The sequence below is a fragment of the Loxodonta africana genome, chromosome 4 (assembly GCF_030014295.1).
Source record: "Loxodonta africana isolate mLoxAfr1 chromosome 4, mLoxAfr1.hap2, whole genome shotgun sequence".
NCBI classification, from domain to species: Eukaryota; Metazoa; Chordata; class Mammalia; order Proboscidea; family Elephantidae; genus Loxodonta; species Loxodonta africana.
Window position 1 is genome coordinate 160203478 of NC_087345.1, and position 23120 is coordinate 160226597.

Sequence of the window (23120 nt, forward strand, 5' to 3'; positions counted from 1 at the left end):
TTTAAAGAGTCATGAATAAAATACTGTGGAATTCTTAGGTGAGAGATTAAGTAATTTTGAGTTAAGAGAACTTGAGGCTAGGAATTTTGAGTCTAGGAATCTAAGAAGGGCCAGAGATGAGGATGTATTTGAGAAGTGTTATAGAAAATAAATGAAAATATTACAGATGAGGACCAAGAGCAGAAGTTATGAGTGTGCCTGGAAGAAAGAATGATATAAGGGAGGCAGAGAGAAAAGAAATTACACAATGTAATTGATTAATTGCATGAACATATGCAATGGGCAGAAATCTGGGTATCTTAATAAATTAATACATGAAAGTTGAAGCCGGATACTGGTAAGGTTAATGTTCAGTTCCTGATGAGACTTTATCTGTAGAACAGCAGTTGGCAAATTGCCCTGTGCACCCAACCCAGCCAGCAGCCTGTTTTTATAAATAAAGTTTTAATGTAACATTGCCATGACCATTCTTTTAAGTATCATTGATGGTTGATTTCTTGCTGCAAAGGCAGAGTTGAGTATTTGCAACATAGACTGGATGGCCCACAAAGTCTAAAGTATTTATTATCTGGCCATTTACAGGAAAAGTTCTTTGACTTCTGCTATAACCCAGTGCAGTTTGTGGACTGTGCCGGTCTGTGGATTGTGACTTAGTAAGTGCATGACAAGATGAGAAGTTTATACCAGAATGTAAACCAATTCACTGTTTCCTTCATCAGGAAAGTCTTACTATGGGAAAAAAAATGTCAGCTGATCTAGACTCTGTGCTTAGCAAATTGATGTGTATTCTCGTGACACTCCTTATCTGCTTGTAGTCCAATGACAAAGAGTTTGGATCCAGACCTTCACTTTGAATAGTATTGTTATAGTTAGTAAAGAGGTACTGAAGATTTCTGAGCATAAGGTTAGGATCAGATCTGTATTTTAGAAAGAAAACTCAGACAGACAGCTATATGTCCTAATATGATTATATAGAGCCTTTTTATTTATTTGTTTTGGTCTCTTCTGGAATGCTACACTTTAGTATAGAGGAAGTGTGTGGGGCTTTGGAGTCAGACAGATTGGTTTTAACCTTGGATCATCAGCCAGTAAGGAGAACTGAGATCTGAGTGGGAACATAATGTCCTTTTTCCCTTAATTTGTAGTTTAAAAATCCCACGAAAGAACTCTGATTGGCCCTGCTTATTTGACAAGCCTTCTCCAGCAGTCAGTGGGGGCAGGGGCTTTGACTGATCATCTCACACAATGGTAGGGGTAGGGGTGGAGCAGTTTCCCAAATGTAGAGATGGTCCACTAAAGATTCTAGGGTAAGAACATGACAGCTATTAGAAGAATAGTACTTATTGAATGTTTGCATTTTCTGCTATTCATGAAACTAATAAAGTACATTACATGATTAAGTAGGCCATATCCTCTGATGTGTGTTAAAACTACCTATAGTATCACAGTGAATCAAATGGCTAGATTTTGGTCCCTCATACTGTATGTGTTCAGGCACAAAAGTCAAAAAGATTTTGATTTGCCCATGCAAGGGTATTTTTTCCTACTGGTTTATTGAGGGTGAATACCCAGGAGACTCTCAAATAAGAACAAAGTTGGTATTTTAGTTTGCTTACTCTGTATAATAACAGTAAGATGTTAGAAATTGATTATTCTATGAGTCCTGGTGACTTTCTTTAAAAATAGCATGGAATGTAAATCACATTTCTTTTTATAATAACTTTTTTAATGACTTGTATATCACCTTGAGTCTTTACTTTTGTAGCACCTCAAAGTATAACTCTACTTTCTTAAAATCTTCACTAGTGTGTAGTTTATGATATGTTTTATTAGAAAATATATGTTTCTATAAAACATCCTACCTCCCTCCCTGTATGACAAAAGACAATTTGAAAGCTTTTAGAGAGATGCTGATATTTTATCCAGGACAGCTATGTTAGCTGTGGTCATTACTGCTGTACTCATTCCAGGCGAGGAGTTGATTTCCTTTGCAGGACATGCTTGAATAATCCCACCACAGACAAAGGCAAATGTTCGTGTGATTCTTCATTTTTCCATTAGGATTCCTAACTACATCATGTACCTCCAGTTATTGCGTATAAGATTGGTTGACAATGTACTGCTACATTGGTACTGTGATCACAGCTTGGTGTAAAAACAGTTTGATGTAAAAACACAAATGCAGTTTTGTTGTTTGAATTTTTCAAATTGACCTCCTGACACGTCTCTCGTTTTCTTTTCCTTGCAGGTGAAAGTAGTATGTCAGAGATGTATAATTGTAGAGAGTAGTTTTCATGCTTTATATTTGTCCTTGACTGAATTTCCTAGAATTGTATTAAACTAAGGAAATGACATATCAGTTTGTTTGTTTTTTTCATTGTGCAGGTTCTGGGAAATTGATATAGGGACCTTCACTTGAAGAGCCGTCTACTACGTGCTTTTATTATTGCTAGAATTGTCGCTTTTAGTCGCTTCCTTCCTCTATGGTCTCCAGATCTATTAGCTCTGTTCTGTCGTATGAGGTCTTTTTCTTCTTTTTTTCCTTGCTTGGGACACAGGACCAACTTTTTCTTGTATAATTTCATCTGAATTCACGGTTCTGTTACTCCCTTGGCCTTTTTTTCCCCACAGGTGCTCTGCTGTTTCCAACTCATATTAAACTTTTTTGTCTATTTAACAAATAGTTTTTAAGTGCCTTCTATGAACCAGGCACTATATTAAACAAAACAAAACAAAAAAACGTTGCCACTGAGTCGATACCAGCTAATAGCAACTCTACAGGACAGAGTAGAACTGCCCCATAGGGTTTCTGAGGAGTGGCTGGTGGATCTGAGCTGCCAACCTCTTGGTTACCGTCCAAGCTCTTAACCGCTGCACCACCAAGGCTCCAGGTACTGTATAAAACCCATTGCTGTCAAGTCGCTTCCTTAGCAAATAAAATTGCCTTGGTCCCCAAATACAGAGAAAAACATGTTAGCATTTTGAGATATTTTATCCAGTTTTTGCTAGTATGTATTTAGGTGTGTAATATGTGTATATGTAAATACACAAATATATTGTTGAATATCTGGCATATTGCCTGTTACATGGTAGGTAATCAGTAAATGTTACATTCATTAACTGTGATACAAATGTTTTCTAGTATTTGGTAGTTGGCTTTTTGATCACCTCATTGGTGTCAACGACAAATCCTTAATTTGAGTGCAGTTCTATTTTTCAATCTTTTCCTTTTCTGCCTAGTAATTTTTAATACTATTTTTTAAACTGTTCTTAATTCCCACATCACGAAGATATTCTTGTTATCTTTGACTACCTTTACTGTTTTATCTTCTCCACTTAGATGTACAATCTACTTGCAATTGACCGTTTTGAATGGTGTGATATAGGGGTCAAAGTTCATTTTTTTCCCACATGGTTACCTAATTTATTCAGCTCATTTTTTAAAAGATTGTACTTTTTCTCACTCCAGACCAGAGCAAAATGTTTCATAAATCAGTTGTCCAAATATATATGCATCTGTTTCAGGGCTGTATCTTCTGGTTCTCTAGCCTGCTTATCTATCCTTGCTCCAATACCACTCTGTCTTGGTTATTCTACCTTTGTTATAAGTCTTGGTATCTGATAGAATAAGTTCTATGACTTTGTTCTCCATGATACTATCGGCTATTTTGGCCCTTTGGGGTTTTGTATGAAGTTGAGAATCAATTTGTCAATTTCTGCAAAAATGCTCTTTGGGATTTTGTATGTATGTAAAGAATTGAAATCTTCATAGTAGTGAGTCCTACAGTTTATAGGTATACTGGACTGATATCATACTCTCTCATGAGAGCCTATTGGGCATATCTCTTCCCAATTCCTATTCATGGACTTCCAGTTGATAGGCAGGGGCTAGATTAATATAAAGATTTGTGGGACATATAAAATATTTTTCATTATAATATCCTAAGCCTATTAGGAAACTTAGTTGATTTCAGATAGTGAATTTGAGAAGTTAAGTAAGCCAATTTCTATTTTTTAAATAAGATTATTATAAGTGGGTATATGAGTAATGGATTGAATGAGCCAAAAGAGAAGTGAGAAGACCACTTAAGAGGCTTACACTTAAGGGACTTATTATTATAGGCAAGAGAGGACAAGAGTTAAACTTAAGGTGGTGGCAGTAAAATAAGAGAAAAAATAGACAATTCAAGCTTTATCTCAAAAGTAGAGCTTTCTTTAACTGAGGATATTTAGCTATATTAAAATAATTTCATGAGAAATTATAATAAAATTTCAAAAATCCTGATAGCAGCTTTAAGGAAAAGCTTGCATATTCAATAGATTGTATCTATTGTTGTTGTTAGGTGTCATCGATTCAGTTCTGACTCATAGCAATCCTATGCACAACAGAAAGAAACACTGTCCGGTCCTGCATCATTCTCACAATTGTTGCTATACTTGAGCCCATTGTTGCAGCTGCTGTGTCAATCCATCTCATCGAGGGTCTTCCTCTTTTTTGCTGACCCTCAAATTTGCCTAGCATGATGTCCTTCTCCAGGGATTGATCCCTCCTGATAACATGCCCAAAGTATGTGAGACATAGTCTTACAATCCTTGCTTCTAAGGAGCTTTCTGGTTGTACTTCTTCCAAGACAGCTTTGTTCATTCTTTTGGCAGTCCGTGGTATATTCAATATTCTTTGCCAACACCACAATTCAAAGGCGTAAATTCTTTTACCATCTTCCTTATTCATTGTCCAGCTTTCACGTGCATATGAGACCATTGAAAATACCATGGCTTGGTCAGATGCACCTTAGTCCTCAAGATGACATCTTTACTTTTTAACACTTTAAAGAGGTCTTTTGCAGCCGATTTGCCAATGAAATGCAACTTTTGCATTCTTGACTGCTGCTTCCATGGGTGTTGATTGTGGATCAAAGAAAAAGAAGTCCTTGACAATCTCAATCTTTTCTCCCTTATCATGATGTTGCTTATTGGTCCAATTGTGAGGATTTTTGTTTATGCTAAGGTGTAATCCATACTGAAGGCTGTGGTCTTTGATCTTCATCAGTAAGTGCTTCAAGTTCTCTTCACTTTCAGCAAGCAAGCTTGAGTCATCTGCATAATGCAGTTTGTTAATGAGTCTTCCTCCAAACCTGATGCCCCGTTCTTCTTCATATAGTCCGGCTTCTCAGATTATTTGTTCAGCATACAGGTTGAATAGGTATGATAAAAAGATATGACCCTGACACACATACATTTCCTGATTTTAAACCATGCAGTATCCCCTTATTCTGTTTGAACAACTGCCAGATTCCTCATGAGCACAATTAAGTGTTCTAGAATTCCCATTCTCTGCAATGTTATCCATAATTTGTTAGGATTCACAGAGTCCAATGCCTTAGCATAGTCAATAAAACATACGTAAACATCTTTCTGATATTCTCTGCTTTCATCCAGGATTCATCTGACATCAGCAATGATATACCTGGTTCCAAGTCCTTTTCTAAATCTGGCTTGAATTTCTGGCAGTTCTCTGTCAATACACTGCTGCAGCTGCTTTTGAATGATCTTCAGCAAAATTTTGCTGGCATGTGATATTAATGATATTGTTTGGTAATTTTTGCATTCAATTGGAATACCTTTCTTGGGAGGAGGCATACATATGGATCTCTTTCAGTCCATTGGCCAGGTAGCTGTCTTCCAGATTTCTTGGCAAAGACGAATGAGCACTTCCAGTGCTGCATCCGTTTGTTGAAACATCTCAATTGGTATTCTGTCAATTCCTGGAGACTTGTTTTTCACCAACACCTTCAGTGCAGCTTGTACTTCTTCCTTTAGTACCATCAGTTCCTAATCATATGTTACCTCCTGAAATGGGTGAACATCAACCAATTATTTTTGGTATAGTGACTCTGTGTATTTCTTTCATCTTTTTTGATCCTTCTCGTGCCATTTAATATTTTCCCCATAGAATCTTCAGTATTGCGACTCAAGGCTTGATTTTTTTTCTTCAGTTCTCTCAGCTTGAGAAATACTGAGCGAGTTCTTCCCTTTTGGTTTTCTATCTCCAGGTCTTTGTACATGTCATCATAATACTTTATTTTGTCTTTTCAAGCCGTCCTTTGAAATCTTTTATTCAACTCTTTAATGTCATCATTTTTCCTTTTGCTTTATCTACTCGACATGCATAAGCAAGTTTCAGAGTCTCTTCTGATATCCATTTAGGTCTTTTCTTTCCCCCCTGTCTTTTTAATGACCTCTTGTTTTCTTCACGTATGACATACTTGATATCATTCTACAACTCATCTGGTCTTTGGCCATTAGTGTTCAATACGTGAAATCTATTCTTGAGATGGACTTTAAATTCAGGTGGGATATACTCAAGGTCACACTTTGGTTCTTGTGGACTTGGTCTAATTTTCTTCAGTTTCAACTTGAACTTGCATATGAGTAACTGATGGTCTGATCTGCAGTCAGCCCCTGGCCTTGTTCTGAATGATGATATTGAGTTTTTCCATAGTCTTTTTCCACAGATGTAGTCAATTTTGTTCCTATATATTCCATCTGCCAAGATCCATGTGTATAACCCAGCAAAACCCTAACTTTTTATGTTGGTGAAAAAGGTATTTGCAAGGAAGAAGTCGTTGGTCTTGCAAAATTCAGTCGTTTGATCTCTGGTATTTCTATCACCAGGACCATATTTCCCAACTATTTCCAACTTCTTCATTTACAGCTTTCTCATTACAAGCATCAATAAATATCAGTGCATCCTGATTGCATGTTCGATCAATTTCAGACCACAGAAGTTGGTAAAAACCTTCAATTTCTTCATCTTTGTCCTTAGTGGTTTGGTGGATAAATTTGTATAATAGTCGTATTAACTGGTCTTCCTTGTAGGTGTATGGACATTATCCTATCACTGACAGCATTGTACTTCAGGATAGATCTTGAAATATTCTTTTTGAGAATGAATGCAACACTTTTCCTCTTTCAACTTGTTGTTCCCGGTGTAGTAGGATGTATGATGTCCAATTCAAAATGACCAGTTCCAGTCCATTTCAGTTCACTGATGCCTAGGATACCAATCTCCATGTGTTCCATTTCATTTTTGATGACTTCCAATTATTCTAGATTCATACTTCGAACATTCCAGGTTCCGATTATTAGTGGGTGTTTGCAGCTGTTTCTTTACATTTTGAGTCATGCCACATCAGCAAATGAAGGTTCTGAAAGCTTGACTCCATCTACGTCATTAAGGTCAACTCTACTATGAGGAAGCAGCTTTTACCCAGTCATATTTTGAGTGCCTTCCAATCTGAGTAGCTCCCACAGTACAACAAATTGACAGAAGTGTGGGGGAAATTATATATCTATATCTATCTGTATATATATTTGTGTGTGTGTGTGTGTGTATAAAACCAGTTGCCATTGATTCTGACTCATAGTGACCCTATAGGACAGGGTAGACCTTCCCCATGGGGTTTCCAAGGAGAACCTGGTGAATTCAAACAGCCAACCTCTTGGTTAGCAGCCATAACTCTTACTCACTATGCTACCAGTGTTTCATATGTGGTTTCTATGTATCGGAATTAACTCAATTGCAAAGGGTTTTATATATATATAATTTTTATATTTATATAATATATATATACACATATATATAAAACTATGCATGTTCTTTTTCTGTGTATGTTCTTCCTGCAGTTTCTATATACCTTAATGTATAAGTGGCCACATAGTCTCTCTGTTCTTGGCATCCCTGGGGTACTGAGATATTAGGCACACTAGGAACAAAGCTGGAACTGCTTTTTCATTGAGATATAACTTAGATTAATATAATAATCATCCTCTACACTATCCTACCTCATATACTCTGTGATTTGCAGGACACTAAACTCTTATTTCATTAGCAACAACTCCTATACATAAAAAAGGCTAAGTACTATGTTCGATAGTTCATTTACTTTATTCTAATTTTCTTAAGACCATATTTGGAATTATCCCACTATAGATGAAGAACCTAATTTGTTCAGAGAAACTAAATACCATGTCCAATGTTGTCCACCTGATTAATGATAAAACCAAAGGCCAAACCCAGTTCTATTTTGTTCAGTTATATTCCCAATGCCTTGAATAGCCACAGGCGAGACTAGAAAGACTGAACACTCAATAAGTATTTGGTAGCTGAATGAATGAGTCCTCCTATCTAAGCATTTGACATTAGTGATCCACACTTCTTTTTTCAAGAAACATGATAAAACTTTCAAAATAAAATTAAGTAAGTAGAAGTTTAAACTGTACAGTATCTAGCACCTATATGTGTTATATAATGGCTAGAAATCAAGTGAATCAAAGAAAGAGTGCCAGAATCACTTATGAGGAATCACTTCTTTATTCAATGCTTCACAAACTATGTATTACATAAATAAAACAAAAGACAAGAACCACATGATTTTATTAATTGATGCAGAAAAGGCATTTGGCAAAATTCAACACTCATTCATGATAAAAACTCTCAGCAAAATAGGAATATAAGGAAAATTTCTCAACATAATAAAGGGCACTTATACAAAGCCAACAGCCAACATCACACTAAAAGGAGAGAGCCTAAAAGCATTCCCACTGAGATCGGGAACCAGAGAAGTATGCCCTTTATCACCGCTCTTATTCAACATAGTTTTGGAGGTCCTAGTCAGAGCAAGTAGGCTAGATAAAGAAATAAAGGGCATCCAGATCAGTAAGGAAGAAGTAAAACTATCTTTATTCGTGGATGACACGATATTATACACAGAAAACCCTAAGGAATCCTCCAGAAAACTACTGAAACTAATAAAAGAGCTCAGCAGAGTGTTGGGATACAAGATAAACATACAAAAATCAGTTGGATTCCTTTACACCAACAAAAAGACCATCGAAGGGGAAATCACCAAATCAATGCCATTTACAGTAGCCCCCAAGAAGATAAAATACTTAGGAATAAATCTTACCAGAGATGTAAAAGACTTATACAAAGAAAACTATAGTACACTTCTGCAAGAAACCAAAGAGACTTACATAGCTGGAAAAACATACCTTGCTCCTGGATAGGAAGACCTAACATTATAAAAATGTCTATTCTACCAAAAGCGGTCTATACATTTAATGCAATTGCAATCCAAATCCCAACGACATTCTTTAATGAGATGGAGAAACAAATCACCAACTTCATATGGAAGAGAAAGAGGCCCCAGATAAATAAGGCATTACTGAAAAAGAAGAACAAAGTGGGAGGCCTTACTTTACCTGGTTTAAAACCTATTATACTGCCACAGTAGTCAAAACAGCCTGGTACTGGTACAACAACAGATACATGGACCAATGGAACAGAATTGAGAATCCAGACATAAATCCATCCACATATGAGCAGTTGATATTTGACAAAGGCCCCAAAACAGTTAATGGGGGAAAAGACAGTCTTTTTAACAAATGGTGCTGGCATAGCTGGATATTCATCTGCAAAAAATTGAAACAAGACCCATACCTCACTCCATGCACGAAAACGAGCTCAAAATGGATCAAAGACCTAAATATAAAATCTAAAATGATAAAGACCATGGAAGAAAAAATAGGGACAACGTTAGGAGCCCTAATACATGGCATAAACAGTATACACAACATTATTAAGAATGCAGAAGAAAAACTAGATAACTGGGAGCTCCTAAAAATCAAACACCTATGCTCATCCAAAGACTTCACCAAAAGAGTAAAAAGACTACATACAGACTAGGAGAAAGTTTTTAGCTATGACATTTCTGATCAGCACCTGATCTCTAAAATCTACATGATACTGCAAAAACTCAACTACAAAAAGACAAATAACCCAATGAAAAAATGGGCAAAAGATATGAATAGACACTTCACTAAAGAAGACATTCAGTTAGCTAACAGATACATGAGGAAAGGTTCACGATCGTTAGCCATTAGAGAAATGCAGATCAAAACTACAATGAGATTTTGTCTCACTCCAACAAGGCTGGCATTAATCCAAAAAACACAAAATAATAAATGTTGGAGAGGCTGTGGAGAGACTGGAACACTTCTACACTGCTGCTGGGAATGTCAAATGGTACAAACACTTTGGAAATCGATTTGTTGCTTCCTTAAAAAGCTAGAAATAGAACTACCACACAATCCATCAATCCCACTCCTTGGAATATATCCTAGAGAAATAAGAGCCTTCACACGAGCAGGTATATACACACCCATGTTCATTGCAGCACTGTTAACAATAGCAAAAAGAAGGAAGAAACCAAGGTATAGTCACACAATGGAATACTATGCATCGATAAAGAACAGTGAGGAATCTGTGAAACATTTCATAACATGGAGGAACCTGGAAGGCGTTATGCTGACTGAAATTAGTCAGTTGCAAAAAGACAAATATTGTATAAGACCACTATTATAAGAACTTGAGAAATAGTTTAAACTGAGAAGAAAACATTCTTTTGTGTTTACGAGAGGGGAGAGGGGGGAGAGTGGGAGACGGGCACTCACTAATTAGATAATAGATAAGAGCTACTTTAGGTGAAGGGAAAGACAGCACACAATACAGGGGAGGTCAGCACAATTGGACTAAACCAAAAGCAAAGAAGTTTCCTGAATAAACTGAATGCTTCGAAGGCCAGTGGAGCAGGGGCAGGGGTCTGGGGACCATGGTGCCAGGAGACATCTAAGTCAATTGGCGTAATAAAATCTATTAAGAAAACATTCTGCGTCCCACTTTAAAAAGTGGCTTCTGAGGTCTTAAACGCTAGCAAGCAGCCATCTAAGATGCATTAATTGGTCTCAATCCACCTGGATCAAGGGAGAATGAAGAACACCAAGGACACAAGGTGATTACGAGCCCAAGAGACAGAAAGGGCCACGTGAACCAGCGACTACATCATCGTGAGACCAGAAGAACTAGATTGGTGCTCTGACTGCCCTGACAGGGAATACAACAGAGAACCCCTGAGGGAGCAGGAGAGCAGTGGGATGCAGACCCCAAATTCTCATAAGACCAGACTTAATGGTCTGACTGAGACTGGGAGGACCCCAGTGGTCATGGCCCCCAGACCTTCTGTTGGCCCCGGACAGGAACCATTCTCGAAGCCAACTCTTCAGACATGGACTGGACTGGACAATGGGTTGGAGAGGGATGCTGGTGAGGAGTGTGCTTCTTGGATCAGGTGGACACTTGAGACTATGCCGGCATCTCCTGCCTGGAGGGGAGAAGAGAGGGTGGAGGGGGTTAGAAGCTGGCTAAATGGACACAAAAAGAGAGTGGAGGGACAGAGCGTGCTGTCTCATTAGGGGGAGAGTAATTGGGAGTGTGTAGCAAGGTGTATATGGGTATTTGTGTGAGAGACTAACTTGATTTGTAAACCTTCACATAAAGCGCAATAAAAATTATATTAAAAAAAAATCCTACATATTACCTAGTGTGTTTTTAATGTTTTATTATATCTTATTTAAAATTGATGATTCAAAGGGGGCATAAACTTTGCCCTTTCTGATAAGAACACTTAGATACTTACGGTTCAATTGTTCTTATAATTTATCTTTCTTCTTTAATTTGTTATCTAGGGAGGAAAAGATATACTTTAAAAATCACCAGCTTTTAAATATGTTTAAGTAAAACTGAATTAAATTAATATAGAAATAATAATTTGAAACGTAAGGTCTTTTAGGCCTATGAACTGAACTCTAGCCTAGTTTCCTTTCTGGTTTATATGTTCTTCTTACATTTTTTCTTCTTTTGTGTCTTTTAAAATGGTCTCCAACGGTTCCAGGCCTCATTTTATCCACATGAAAATGAGCTCTAAAGAACTAAACCAGGTATTTGTGGTATTATTGTAAAAACAAACAAACAACAAAACCAAGTCATTACAGATTAGATCTGTGAATTTCTGCTTTTGCCATAATTTGTGCATATTGAACCAAAGGATATTATTAAAATGACTGTGGATTCAAAGTCAAGATGGTAGAACTATACCTTCTCTTTACTTTTGACTATTTTGTTATGCAACATTTCACATTTACAACAACAGTGAAAAATCTACTGTCTATTTTGCTCAGTAACAACATATAATTGGCAGCAATGAACATCAAGCTGTGAGACAAGAATAATGTGGCTGTGATTGTTAAGGTTATATGTCAACTTGGCTGGGCCATGATTCTCAGTGGTTTGGCAGTTACGTAATGATGTAATTTGTCAGTTATATAATGATGTAGTCGTTCTCCATTTTGTGATCTGATATGATCATCCTCCATTTTTGCATAATGTCAATTTTGCATAACAACCTGGTCTTTGGAACCTAACCATGTCAATAAGTGAGGAGAGGTGTATTGCTATACTCTTAGGGGAATCTATAGAACAATAAAATATAGCCAATGACAAACTATGTTATATTCCACGATTTTCTTCTTTTTTTGTTTTTTTCATCCTAATAAACACATCATACTTTCCACAGAAATACCGTGGATGGCTGGTACCTGTATGCTGATAGCTCGAATGGAAAATTTGGTGACATGGCTGACATTCTTACTCCTGTTTTTTCACTTACGGGACCAAAATGTACCTTGCTGTTCTGGACTCATATGAATGGTGCCACAGTTGGTTCTCTCCAGGTATTTCCCAGGCAATTGCAGTTTCTGAAATTGCTGTATGAAAATTCATAGTGTATAATTTAGTGTCATTAAAATATAGTCTGCTAATGAAAATGGACAATTATCAACCTTTCACTAGTTTCAAAATGATATGATTGGGAAAAAAAGCCTAGCAGAATTGTACCTGAATGACTAATAGGTAATTTTTTTTTCTATTTAATTTCAGACTATTATCTCTATTCTGAGGTTACATCTTCTGTATAATACCATTTTACATTTGAAATGTGTCATGTAGGTTTCAGTATCAGTGTTATGAGTATAACACAACCAAATACACACTCTGATAATATTTGAATGTGTCTTCTTGTCGTCTTTGATGGTAGTAGTGCTACATTATAGTCTTTTTGAATTGTGTATGTCTTAAAAAATATTTAAAACTGTTTCAAAGTCACATTAATGTATCAAAAATAGCACAGACAATTCCCATATACCCTTCACACAGAGACTGATTTTTCTCCAGTTGCCCCAGCCAAGCCCTTTATAGCAAAAAAATCCAACACAGGATCACATATTGCGCACAGTAGTCATTTCTTTCTAATGTGTTTAAAACTAGAACAATTCCTTTGTTTTTCCTACCCTTTTAGAACCTTGATCTTCTAAAAGAGGATAGCCCAATCATTTAATAGATCTCCCCTCAATTTGGATTTGTTCAATATAAATGCATTGTGTTTTTTTCACTGCATCCTAATGGTATTTGTTTGATCCGTCCCATTACTTTTGTGGCCTTTGCTATCAATGTTTTGTGAAGAGATACTTTGAAACTATGTACACTCTTGATTTTAGCTCCAATTCTTACCACTAGTTTTAGTTTCCGTTGGCGTTTCTTGCTGGAATGAATTTTATTATGATGGTTGCTTAATTGTGATTTTCTAACTCCATTGTTCCATCTATATCTATAGATTGGTTTTTTATTGTAAAGAAAAACATTCTCTTCTCTCCATTTATGGACACATTGATCCATTTATTGATATCAGTATGGACTTATGTTTCTTATATATAATCTATTTATATTATATATTTTGATGCTCAAAATTTTCTGTATTTGATTAGTAGGAGTCCCTTCAAGGTGACGTTGATATCTGTTTGACAAGCCCCGTAATTCACTAAGAATTTTCTTCCTTTCTGGTCAACAAGATGTTCTAAACTCACCTTATTTTTATTCTGCCTCATCCTCGGAATTAACCATTTCTCCAAGGGATTTTGGCTTCTTTTAGTGAACTAAGATATATACAAAACAGAGAGAAGTTCTGGAATATTAACACAAGTCCCCATATTGGACATGTCTTGATTGAGAATAATAAGTAATATTTGTATATAATATGTATAGATGACATCATTAATGCAGAAGAAGCTAACTCAGTTTTGAAACCTTTCCCTTTACGCTTAGTTTTATAGCTTACATGATGTTTTCTCGGAAGCCATATCTGAAAAACAAATTCATAGATGCCATAGTTGTTTACTATGAGCAGTTTTAGACCAGGGATATCTTGCTAAAATATTCCATAGATAAGGACTCTATTCCTCTCAAATACTATTAATTCGTTTGCTAAGAGGTCTGGATTAGACATGTTTGCAAAGAGATTCATCTTTCCCAATAATGGGAAAGAAGTAGACTAGAGGCCAGCTGCTTGACCACTTCCTTCCCAGTAGCTTGATTGTAATTTTAATATTAGGTTTTTTTTTCCATCTCTTATTGCTGTTTTTTTTTCTATAATATGTCCATTCATAATATTCTTTTTTAAAAATAAATTTTAGAATAAATATACCTGCCTTCAAAAATGCTATTAGTGTTTTATATTGAAAACATGTTAAATTTATAGGTCAATTTTGGAAGAATTATCCTGTTTATGAAATTAAAACTTGTAAAAAAAAAGTTTAGATGTATATTTGTGTGTGTATGTGTGTGTTTGTGTGTCTGATAATCTACAAGAGTGTCCAAATAGCCTTAAGCCTTGAAGTTAAGTTTCTTACTTGCTTAACAATGACTTCTCCAAGTGGTTTTTGGCAAAGCAATTAATAAAACTTACTGCAGGTTTTTCATAAGTAAAATGAAAATTTTTTACCTGGTATATCTTGTAGTTAAGATTAAATTTACCTGAAACATGCTTTTGCTTTTTTAAAATAAGATTTTGTATTAGTAGGTGAAAAATTATAAAGTTGTATTAGAATTTCGTAAATAATTAATGATTAAATAATTACTTTGGTACACAAGATCCCTAACTTTGTGCATGGCTGAATAAAATAACATTAAATGTTCCATTAAAGTGTTATATGAACACATATATCCTTGGTTACTGATGCCATATTTTTATGGAAATAATGTGCACCTTCTATGTATGTTTGCCAACCATGCCCTCTCCCCACAAGATATTTTTATAAGTGCCGTTATGCCAATTTTTTTACATGCTGTTGTTATAAAAAAGTTAGCATAACATACTTACGAAAATACCTCACAGGGGGAGGCAAACAAACATAGAAGTTGTGCATTATTTACTTAAAAATATGGTGTATAGTGTTATATTCATATAAACAAGATCTGTTTCCTGTACATTCTTTCCAGTACTCTTCAAAAATGCTCTTTATGTCTTGGTTCGAAATCATGTTTTCATGACTTTGTTAATATGTTGAATTAACTTGAATTTTATGATTGTTTTCTAGCGATATGTTACTTTTTGCATGACTCTGGAAACTTTAGTTCTATAAAAATAATAACCTAAATTTAAATTAAAAATTATGTATACCATATTTTTATGCAAATAACATACACCTTCTACTTTTGTTTGCTAACCATATCTTCCTCCTACTGAAGAACTTTTTTTGTAAGGGCACTATGCTAATTTTCTCTTAAAAAATTGGTGTATTGGCACTTATGACAGTACCTAATGGGGGGAGGGCATGGTTGGCAAACAAACATAGAAAGTGCACATTATTTGTGTGAAAATATGGTAATAAAACCATTAAAGTTACCTGCACATTCAAAAATCAAAACCGTCACAAATCCTTTATCTGAATTATTCTTTGGCTTATAAATTGTGTTTTTAAAAAGTAACATTCTGAAAGAATTGAATATGCCATATGTCATTTATTTTAAAAACTGGAATTTTTCCATTCTTCCCATTATCATTGCTCTCTTGATGATTGATTTCTTATTCTGCAAAGAAAAGCAGAGCTAATTTGTCTGCTGAGAATAATTTGAATTATTTTTTAGAATAAGGGTATGCTATTTTATAGTGAGGATTTGTTGGTTTCAAGGCTGTCAGGGAGGGAACTCTTACTGGCACAGCTTGAGTAGGTAGCCACTTAGATCAGCCATCTGTGCTGTTACAGTTTAATGGACTTACACCGCTCTCACTGAAACCAAGTAGATGAGAAAGCTTGTTTTTGAATGAATGCTTTAGTAATTGCATACAATTTCATCCTACCACATGAATATTATTTAATATATAAAATTGGAATTGTTACTGCTTCCAGATTTTTAAAAAAGCGAACAAGTTAACAGTTCTTAAGAAGATTGTTCCTAGATACCTTTGCATTTGACTGACAGATATCCATGCATACCCTTAGATCAGAAGCTTGTGAGGTACCCTGGGGCACAGTGCGTAACTTCATAGTAAGAAACGATAACATTTAATAAAAAGTGTCTCAGGCTCTTTTCTCAGGGATTCAGTAATGAAATTAAAATAATTCTTAAAAATTCCATTGGAAAATTCTAGACATTTAAAACATTTTAAGACAAAATATTTAAACACCTTTTTCTTGATTTTATATCTGTAGGTATTGAACAAGAAAGGCAACGTTACTTCTAAATTGTGGGCTCAAACTGGACAGCAGGGTGCACAGTGGAAAAAAGTAGAAGTGTTTTTAGGCATTCATTCACATGTACAGGTTTGTAATCCAAGTAGTTATATCATAAAGGAATTTTGTAGATTAATTTCTTTCATCCTGATTTATTTCTTCCACTCATAGGTTTTTTTTTTTTTTTTGTCCTCCTTGTCCCTTTTTGATGTGTTGTATGAAAAGGCAGTCACAGCATTTAACACTCCATATGGCATTTTCAGTAGGCAATTTATAATTCCAGAATGCCCTAATTTCTCCCAGTTAAGCAATCATACTTCTAGGAACATTAATTCAAGTGACAGCCTCCACTCCCAAATCAGCCTCCCACATATAAAGGACCCATATCTCTATTTTAAAAATACATTCTCAGGGACTTTAATTAAATTATTTGAAACCTAATTAAAAAGATAGACTTTTGTAAAACTTATGCTGTTGAATCTTATTCTAGGTGATACATTTACTTAACTGAAAAATATTTGTTGGAAGGCACAGAATTGTGTGATGCTGTATTTGCCTTCATGTAGATTACATTAATATTAGTAGAATAAGTCCTATACACATTGAATAATTAAATACAAGTATAAGTAGTACACAGGTTAAAAAAGTACAACTTAAAATAATTACATGCCAAGATATTTGGTATAGATTTTAGGTTTTGTGGATGATCAAGAAAGAGGTCCATGGACAATGGTTTCGGGGGGAATTTTCTTGGAGGATGAGACTTGCTATTAAGATTTGTTAAGATTTGGATAAGCAGTGTGAACCAGACAATTTGTGTTGGAAAACAATTTTTTCTTAACCTTAACTTCCCAGGGTTTATTTCCATGAATATTTCCCTCATCTCTAGACAGAAGGGATGAGATCTTTGCTAAATGTTGCATCTCTAGTTCTCTGTATGCCCAGCACAGTAACCAACTCTGCTGTGAAGGCTCAGTAAATATGTCTAGAGTCATGTGCTTTCTCTGGTGGGTTAGTCTCCCTCAACTACAACAGAATCACAAGCTGAATACTGTTGGATAAAGGCCTTTGTATGACATTATGTCCAATTTCTTAGAGTGATAGTCTCTGCAATAAATCTCAGATTTTCAGCCTCTCACTAGAATACAGTTTTCTTATGGCTAATGTGTAGATAATTTATAAAAAGGATAAGAAATAAGTTAAACCTACTGGAGTAAAGATTGGGCAGCAATATGATGGCCTTGCACGTTTTGCACAACAGGAAAATCTACTGCGAGAAGGATTCTGACTTTAACCTCCGAACTCCTTTAACTGAGGCACAAAGAATCCTCAGCAAGAATATGTGGACGTTTTGTGGCTGCCAGACAGAAGCTTTCACCCCAGATGGTGAATATTTAACTAGTTCTGTGAAAACAGGATATTTGTAAAGTAAAATCATATTCAAAATAACATTAAAGAGGATGTAAGCAAGAAAGACCAGTTCATTTAGCCTTTGTGAAATTCTAATGTTTCGCATATTGGAATTTGACTGAAGAGAAGTATACCCATGTTATCTGAATCTTAAAGCTAAATCTTAATGGCTTGTGAATATTTGATGTTTGGCACGGTTCATTGATTTCTTCAGTAAAAGCTTATTGAGTATTTACTGTGCACAAGGCACTATGAATATAGCGATGAATATAGTGATGAGCCAGTATGCTGTCCATCATGCTTCTATTCTTACAATATTGTTCCCTTTAGCCTCAGAAAGATGGGGTCTTCAATCCTTGAGTGAAATTATAAGATATTTCTAGAATTTGTATGCTGAAGTAGCTGTGGGCATTTTGCATCATTTTTGGGGGGAACCTCCAAATTAAAACAAAATTTTTAAATATAATTTTATGCCAATAGCAATCACATGTATCACACTTACTATGTGCTAAGTACTACTGTAAGAATTTTACAAATATTCATTCATTTAATTTTCATAACAACCTTTGAGGCAAATAGCATTGTTGTCTCCAATTTATAGATTAGAAAACAGAAATGTCTAGAAGTTAAATAACTTGCCAATTTATGTAACCACTAAATGGCAGAGACAGAATTTAAATATAGGCAGGCATCTAAGAGTCTACAATCTAATTGATATGCCATATTGCCTCTCTAATTCCACAAAATAATTGACCCTGCTTTTATTCTACCTGAAAAAAGATGTGTCATAGTTGCTCTCTTTAAAAAGTTTTACCACATTTAATATTAAAGTCTATGGAATCCCAACCAACATTATATGGAGCATAAGGATTTAAGCGATGATTTGTATATGGCAGACAGCTAAGAGTGTGTCTATAGGATCGCAGATAAAAAGATTAATGCTGAACACTCATGGAGTTAGCTGATACCTTATTCATGGAGCATTCCATTCATACTTAAATGTTTAGATGTATCCAGAGGACAGAATAAATTTTCCAGTTTTTATATTATGCTTTTCTTGGACTCAGTTTCCCTTATAAGAAAGCTGTACTTCATGTTACTTTTTCTAGACCGATCTCTTCTTAATCACCTCTAGGATTTTTATCCAGCCAACAAATTTTTGTTTTCCAGGACATCTGCTGTGAAGAACAACAATTAATTCCTTTTATGCAAATTAAATATCTTAATACCGTTGAATTTCTATTTTGATAATGTGAGAGGCACCATTTCAATTATTCTATCCTCTCATCTTAAGAGGAAAACACCTACGCTCACGCAGTAGTATGAAGGCACACCACATCTTGAGGGAAAAATAATTTTTTCAAGAAAAACAGCTGTTTAGAATTGATCAAGAGGTATTTAGAAGTTTGATAGCAAAAAATATTTTGTATAAAATCACTAATGAGGTAAATCTGAACCTTCATGTAACTCATCTCTAATTGTTCTATTTTATTTTAAAATATATGAATTTTTCTCATATTAATACAGTTAAATCTTTGACCTGCAATAAGAGGTGACAGAAACAGTCTGGATTAATTTCATTTAGAAAATTGAAACTAAACATGAATTTTTATGTCCTATGAACAGTCCCCATTGTTATTCCAAGTAGTGGTAATGTTACAAACTAAGATAGAATCACCTTAGTGACTCCTTTTATTATTTTTCATCACTGGCCAATTAAAAATCAATGAAACTTATGGTATTGAGGGTTGCTATCTTTTAGCTTTCAAATACTTGGTGTGGACAGATCTGAGGAATGGCCAGAACTGGGAAAATAAAGGACATACTAGCATCTTTTTTCTTTGGTACATTCTGTCACCTGATTGGCCTCCTGCTTCCAGGAGCAGGTCTTGGTTAGGATCTGAGAGCTGGCAGAATCAGCAGTAGTGGGTTGGTGACTCCCACCACTTTTCTAGACCTCACAGAAACCTAGACATGAGGCAGGAGTGATGCCACGCCCACATTCTTAGGTTTCAAGGATGGTACAGATTTTAGGGGACCCTCAAGTTTCCTGGATCAGAATCATTATGGAAACTTTTACCAGATTCAATCTCTACATGCTCTATTTAGCGTTTGCTTCAAGTTTTGAACTACTTGATTGAGGGTGCAACTGAAACCAGCTTTTCCATTTTTTTCTTTTTTTTTTAAGATTATCTTCAGGGCAAAACGCGGCATCAGTTACATCGGAGATGTGGCCGTGGATGACATCTCCTTCCAAGGTTGTTCCCCTTTACTTAGCCCAGACAGGAAATGTACTGCTGAGGAATTCATGTGTGCTAACCAGCACTGCATTCCAAAGGACAAGCTGTGTGATTTTGTGAATGATTGTGCTGATAACTCAGATGAAACGACTTTCATTTGCAGTAAGTACAAACGTTCTGTTTCCTGACTTTTGCCTTCACTTCCCATGTCCTTACTCTCTGCAGTGTGTTCATTGCTGAGATGGACAGAGTAGCTATATTTTAGCAGCAGAGCAGTTGAAGTGGTTTAACTGTTTAAATACATTCCTTTCTCCCTCTCAATACTTAATTTCGAACAATAATTAAGTTAAAACTAGTTGTTGGCTTTGTGTGTGTGTGAGGTGATTGGAGATCAAGTGGAAAACTGGTGCCTTCAAAGACAAACAGAATGATACCAAGTATTTTCCATATGAAAGATGCTTGGAAAACTGACAAGCAAAAGATCACCCGTGAAAGCTAATTCATGCGGGGTGGTGGACCGCTTCTTATTTGATGCATTTCAGAGAATTGTCATTATTTTGTGCCACTCGTCAGATATGATAGGTTGGTAGAAAACAAAAAATTAATACCCAGATAATGTATAAAGTAGACAAGGTGATCTCTTAAAGGAGATACATATCAGATAATGCATTATTATTGTAGGAGATCAACTCATAATAAACAACACCTATTAAAATTAAAAAAAAAAAAAACGGCTAAATGGGCCACATGTGCTCATTCTGGTAAGCCTGTAAAATTCTGCAACACAGCCCAATTGTTGCTTCATTTCATGGCAAATGGGGTGAATGTATACTGTCAAAATGAAGGCTGACAAATTTTTCCAGTACCACTTGTAATAGTCTCTAAACTAGAGGATTAGGGTTTGCTCTTCCTTTTCTTGTGACACCAAATCTAGAATGTCAAGAATAACTTCAGTATAATAACAGCTCACATTTATAAAGAACTTCTTTCAACTTTTCAAAGTCCCTTTACCTACTAACCTCCATTTGATCCTCACAGAAGCCCGAGAGGTAAGTGGGACGGATATTATTATCCATCGCCACGGATGAGGCTACTGACAAGGGGGGCTTTGTCCAAGTTCATAAAACCAGTACTGGCAGAACTGATACTAGAACCCAAGTACTTTGATTTATGAACCACTTCTTTTCCCATGTACATCTGTATAAAACTGAATCTTAAAAACATAGTAGAGCTATGGAAGTCCTATATATACTACATAACTATTTGTTGTATCAATTACGGATTATCTTTTATAATATCCATTTTTATCGTATATGAACCAAGCAAAACATTTTGGCTAATCTTGGATATACTATTAATGTTCACCTCTACTTTATAAATATTTTCTCCTACACTAAAATTTTTAATTTAATTTCTCCTACACTTAACTTATTTTCTGCATCAAATGCACATTTTTTTAAATTGCCATTTTCTTTTGAGTATTACAAAAATGTATCAGGTGAGTAGTGCAGATACTTCCTTTTGAAACTTATTGTAATTTTGTGAACATATTGCTTTCCTAGTGATATAACACACTGTTTTTAGATTTAAAGTATCGATTTGATTTTTGCTAAGTTTTTCTTTGTATTTCAGCTCTAAAATTGTGAATGTTTTGGGGAAGCCCCTCATATTTGGGAAAAGATGCTGATATACAAAGGGGATCAGATATGTATTAAGAACTTACTGTCTTGGTAGCTACTTGGTATAAAAATAAAGGCAAACGTAATCATAAGTCTTTGGAGGGAAAGTGTTACTAGAAGGTGCTTTTTGGTGAATTGAGTTTCAAATCTCTTTAGGTTTTAGGTGAGCCCACCCACGTCAGTAATACTGGCCAGTAAAACTTAATTAGTTGCAGATATTGCATGAGAAAAGGGAAACTTTTTCAGCCCCTTAAAACAAACAAGAAGTTGGAATAAACCCTAAAAAAAAAAAGCAGCCAATATTTAGCATTATTTCTTGTTATATGATTATGTTTTTTTACATAGTAGTTTTTTAATATATATTTTTAAAAATTCAGCTGTATTCCTAGTCTACTAGTTTTAAATGTTATGTTTTAATTATAGAATGGCTAGAATCTGCTTTATGAATTATGGATGGTTTTATCCTACGTTTGATGGAAACATTGATGTTCTAATTAAACTTAGAAAAATGGTGGGGGGGAACTGAGCCACCACATCAGCTGATTTCAGAAATTTGACTGAGAACCAATCAAGTATTTGACGTTAAAGTCTCCTATCTAAGAATTACAAAAAGGAGTGAAAAATTAAACTATTTTTAAAGGAATAGGCTATCACTAAAGGAGAAGAAAATAATTCTTTATAATAAAAAGTATCTGCTGATTTAATTTTCTGTACATCAGGGTAGACTATAAAAACAAAATCTAGAAGAAAAATGAAAATGCTATTTATTATTTTATTTTATAATTTACAGAATATGTTGAAAATATAGAGCATAGTCAAAGAAAGTGATATTTGTATCTAGGAAAATCAAAATCTTATAAAAAATAAAATACAGATTACTCTGAAAAACATATTTTCCATATTCATATACATTCTAATTAGCATATTTGTTGATACATAATTGAGAATATCTCAGGCTTACCCAAGATAATTTTATTCTGCACTGTGATTAGTAAAGATATAGGATATTTGAGCAGCACAATTAATGATCTGAACCTAATGGGCATGTGTAGTACTACATTTACAAACTGTGGATATCCATCCTTTTCAAACACACAAAGGACAATTAACAAAAGAAAAGAGATTGTATTCTTAAGCATTGAGCAAATTTTAATAATTTTCTATAGGTTAATGTGACAAGACAGTATGTCATTTGATTTAGGCTAGAAATCAATTATAAGACCATGCCTTAAAATTCCCTATTTGTACGAAGAAACACATTTTTAATAACTGATAAATCTCACACTTTTGAAAATTCTAGCAATAGAAATAGAAAAAAGTTGAACAG

At 35.0% G+C, this 23120-nt stretch overlaps 1 protein-coding gene across 1 annotated transcript in view; it reads left to right on the forward strand.

Moving 5' to 3' along the window:
- Nucleotides 1-23120, forward strand: part of MALRD1 (MAM and LDL receptor class A domain containing 1) — a 956759-nt gene that overhangs the window by 378831 nt on the left and 554808 nt on the right. The window contains exons 22-24 of the mRNA XM_064284901.1: nt 12474-12630; nt 16444-16554; nt 20063-20276. Of these exons, the coding sequence (XP_064140971.1) occupies nt 12474-12630; nt 16444-16554; nt 20063-20276 (482 nt within the window). The remainder of the gene's footprint in view (nt 1-12473; nt 12631-16443; nt 16555-20062; nt 20277-23120) is intronic.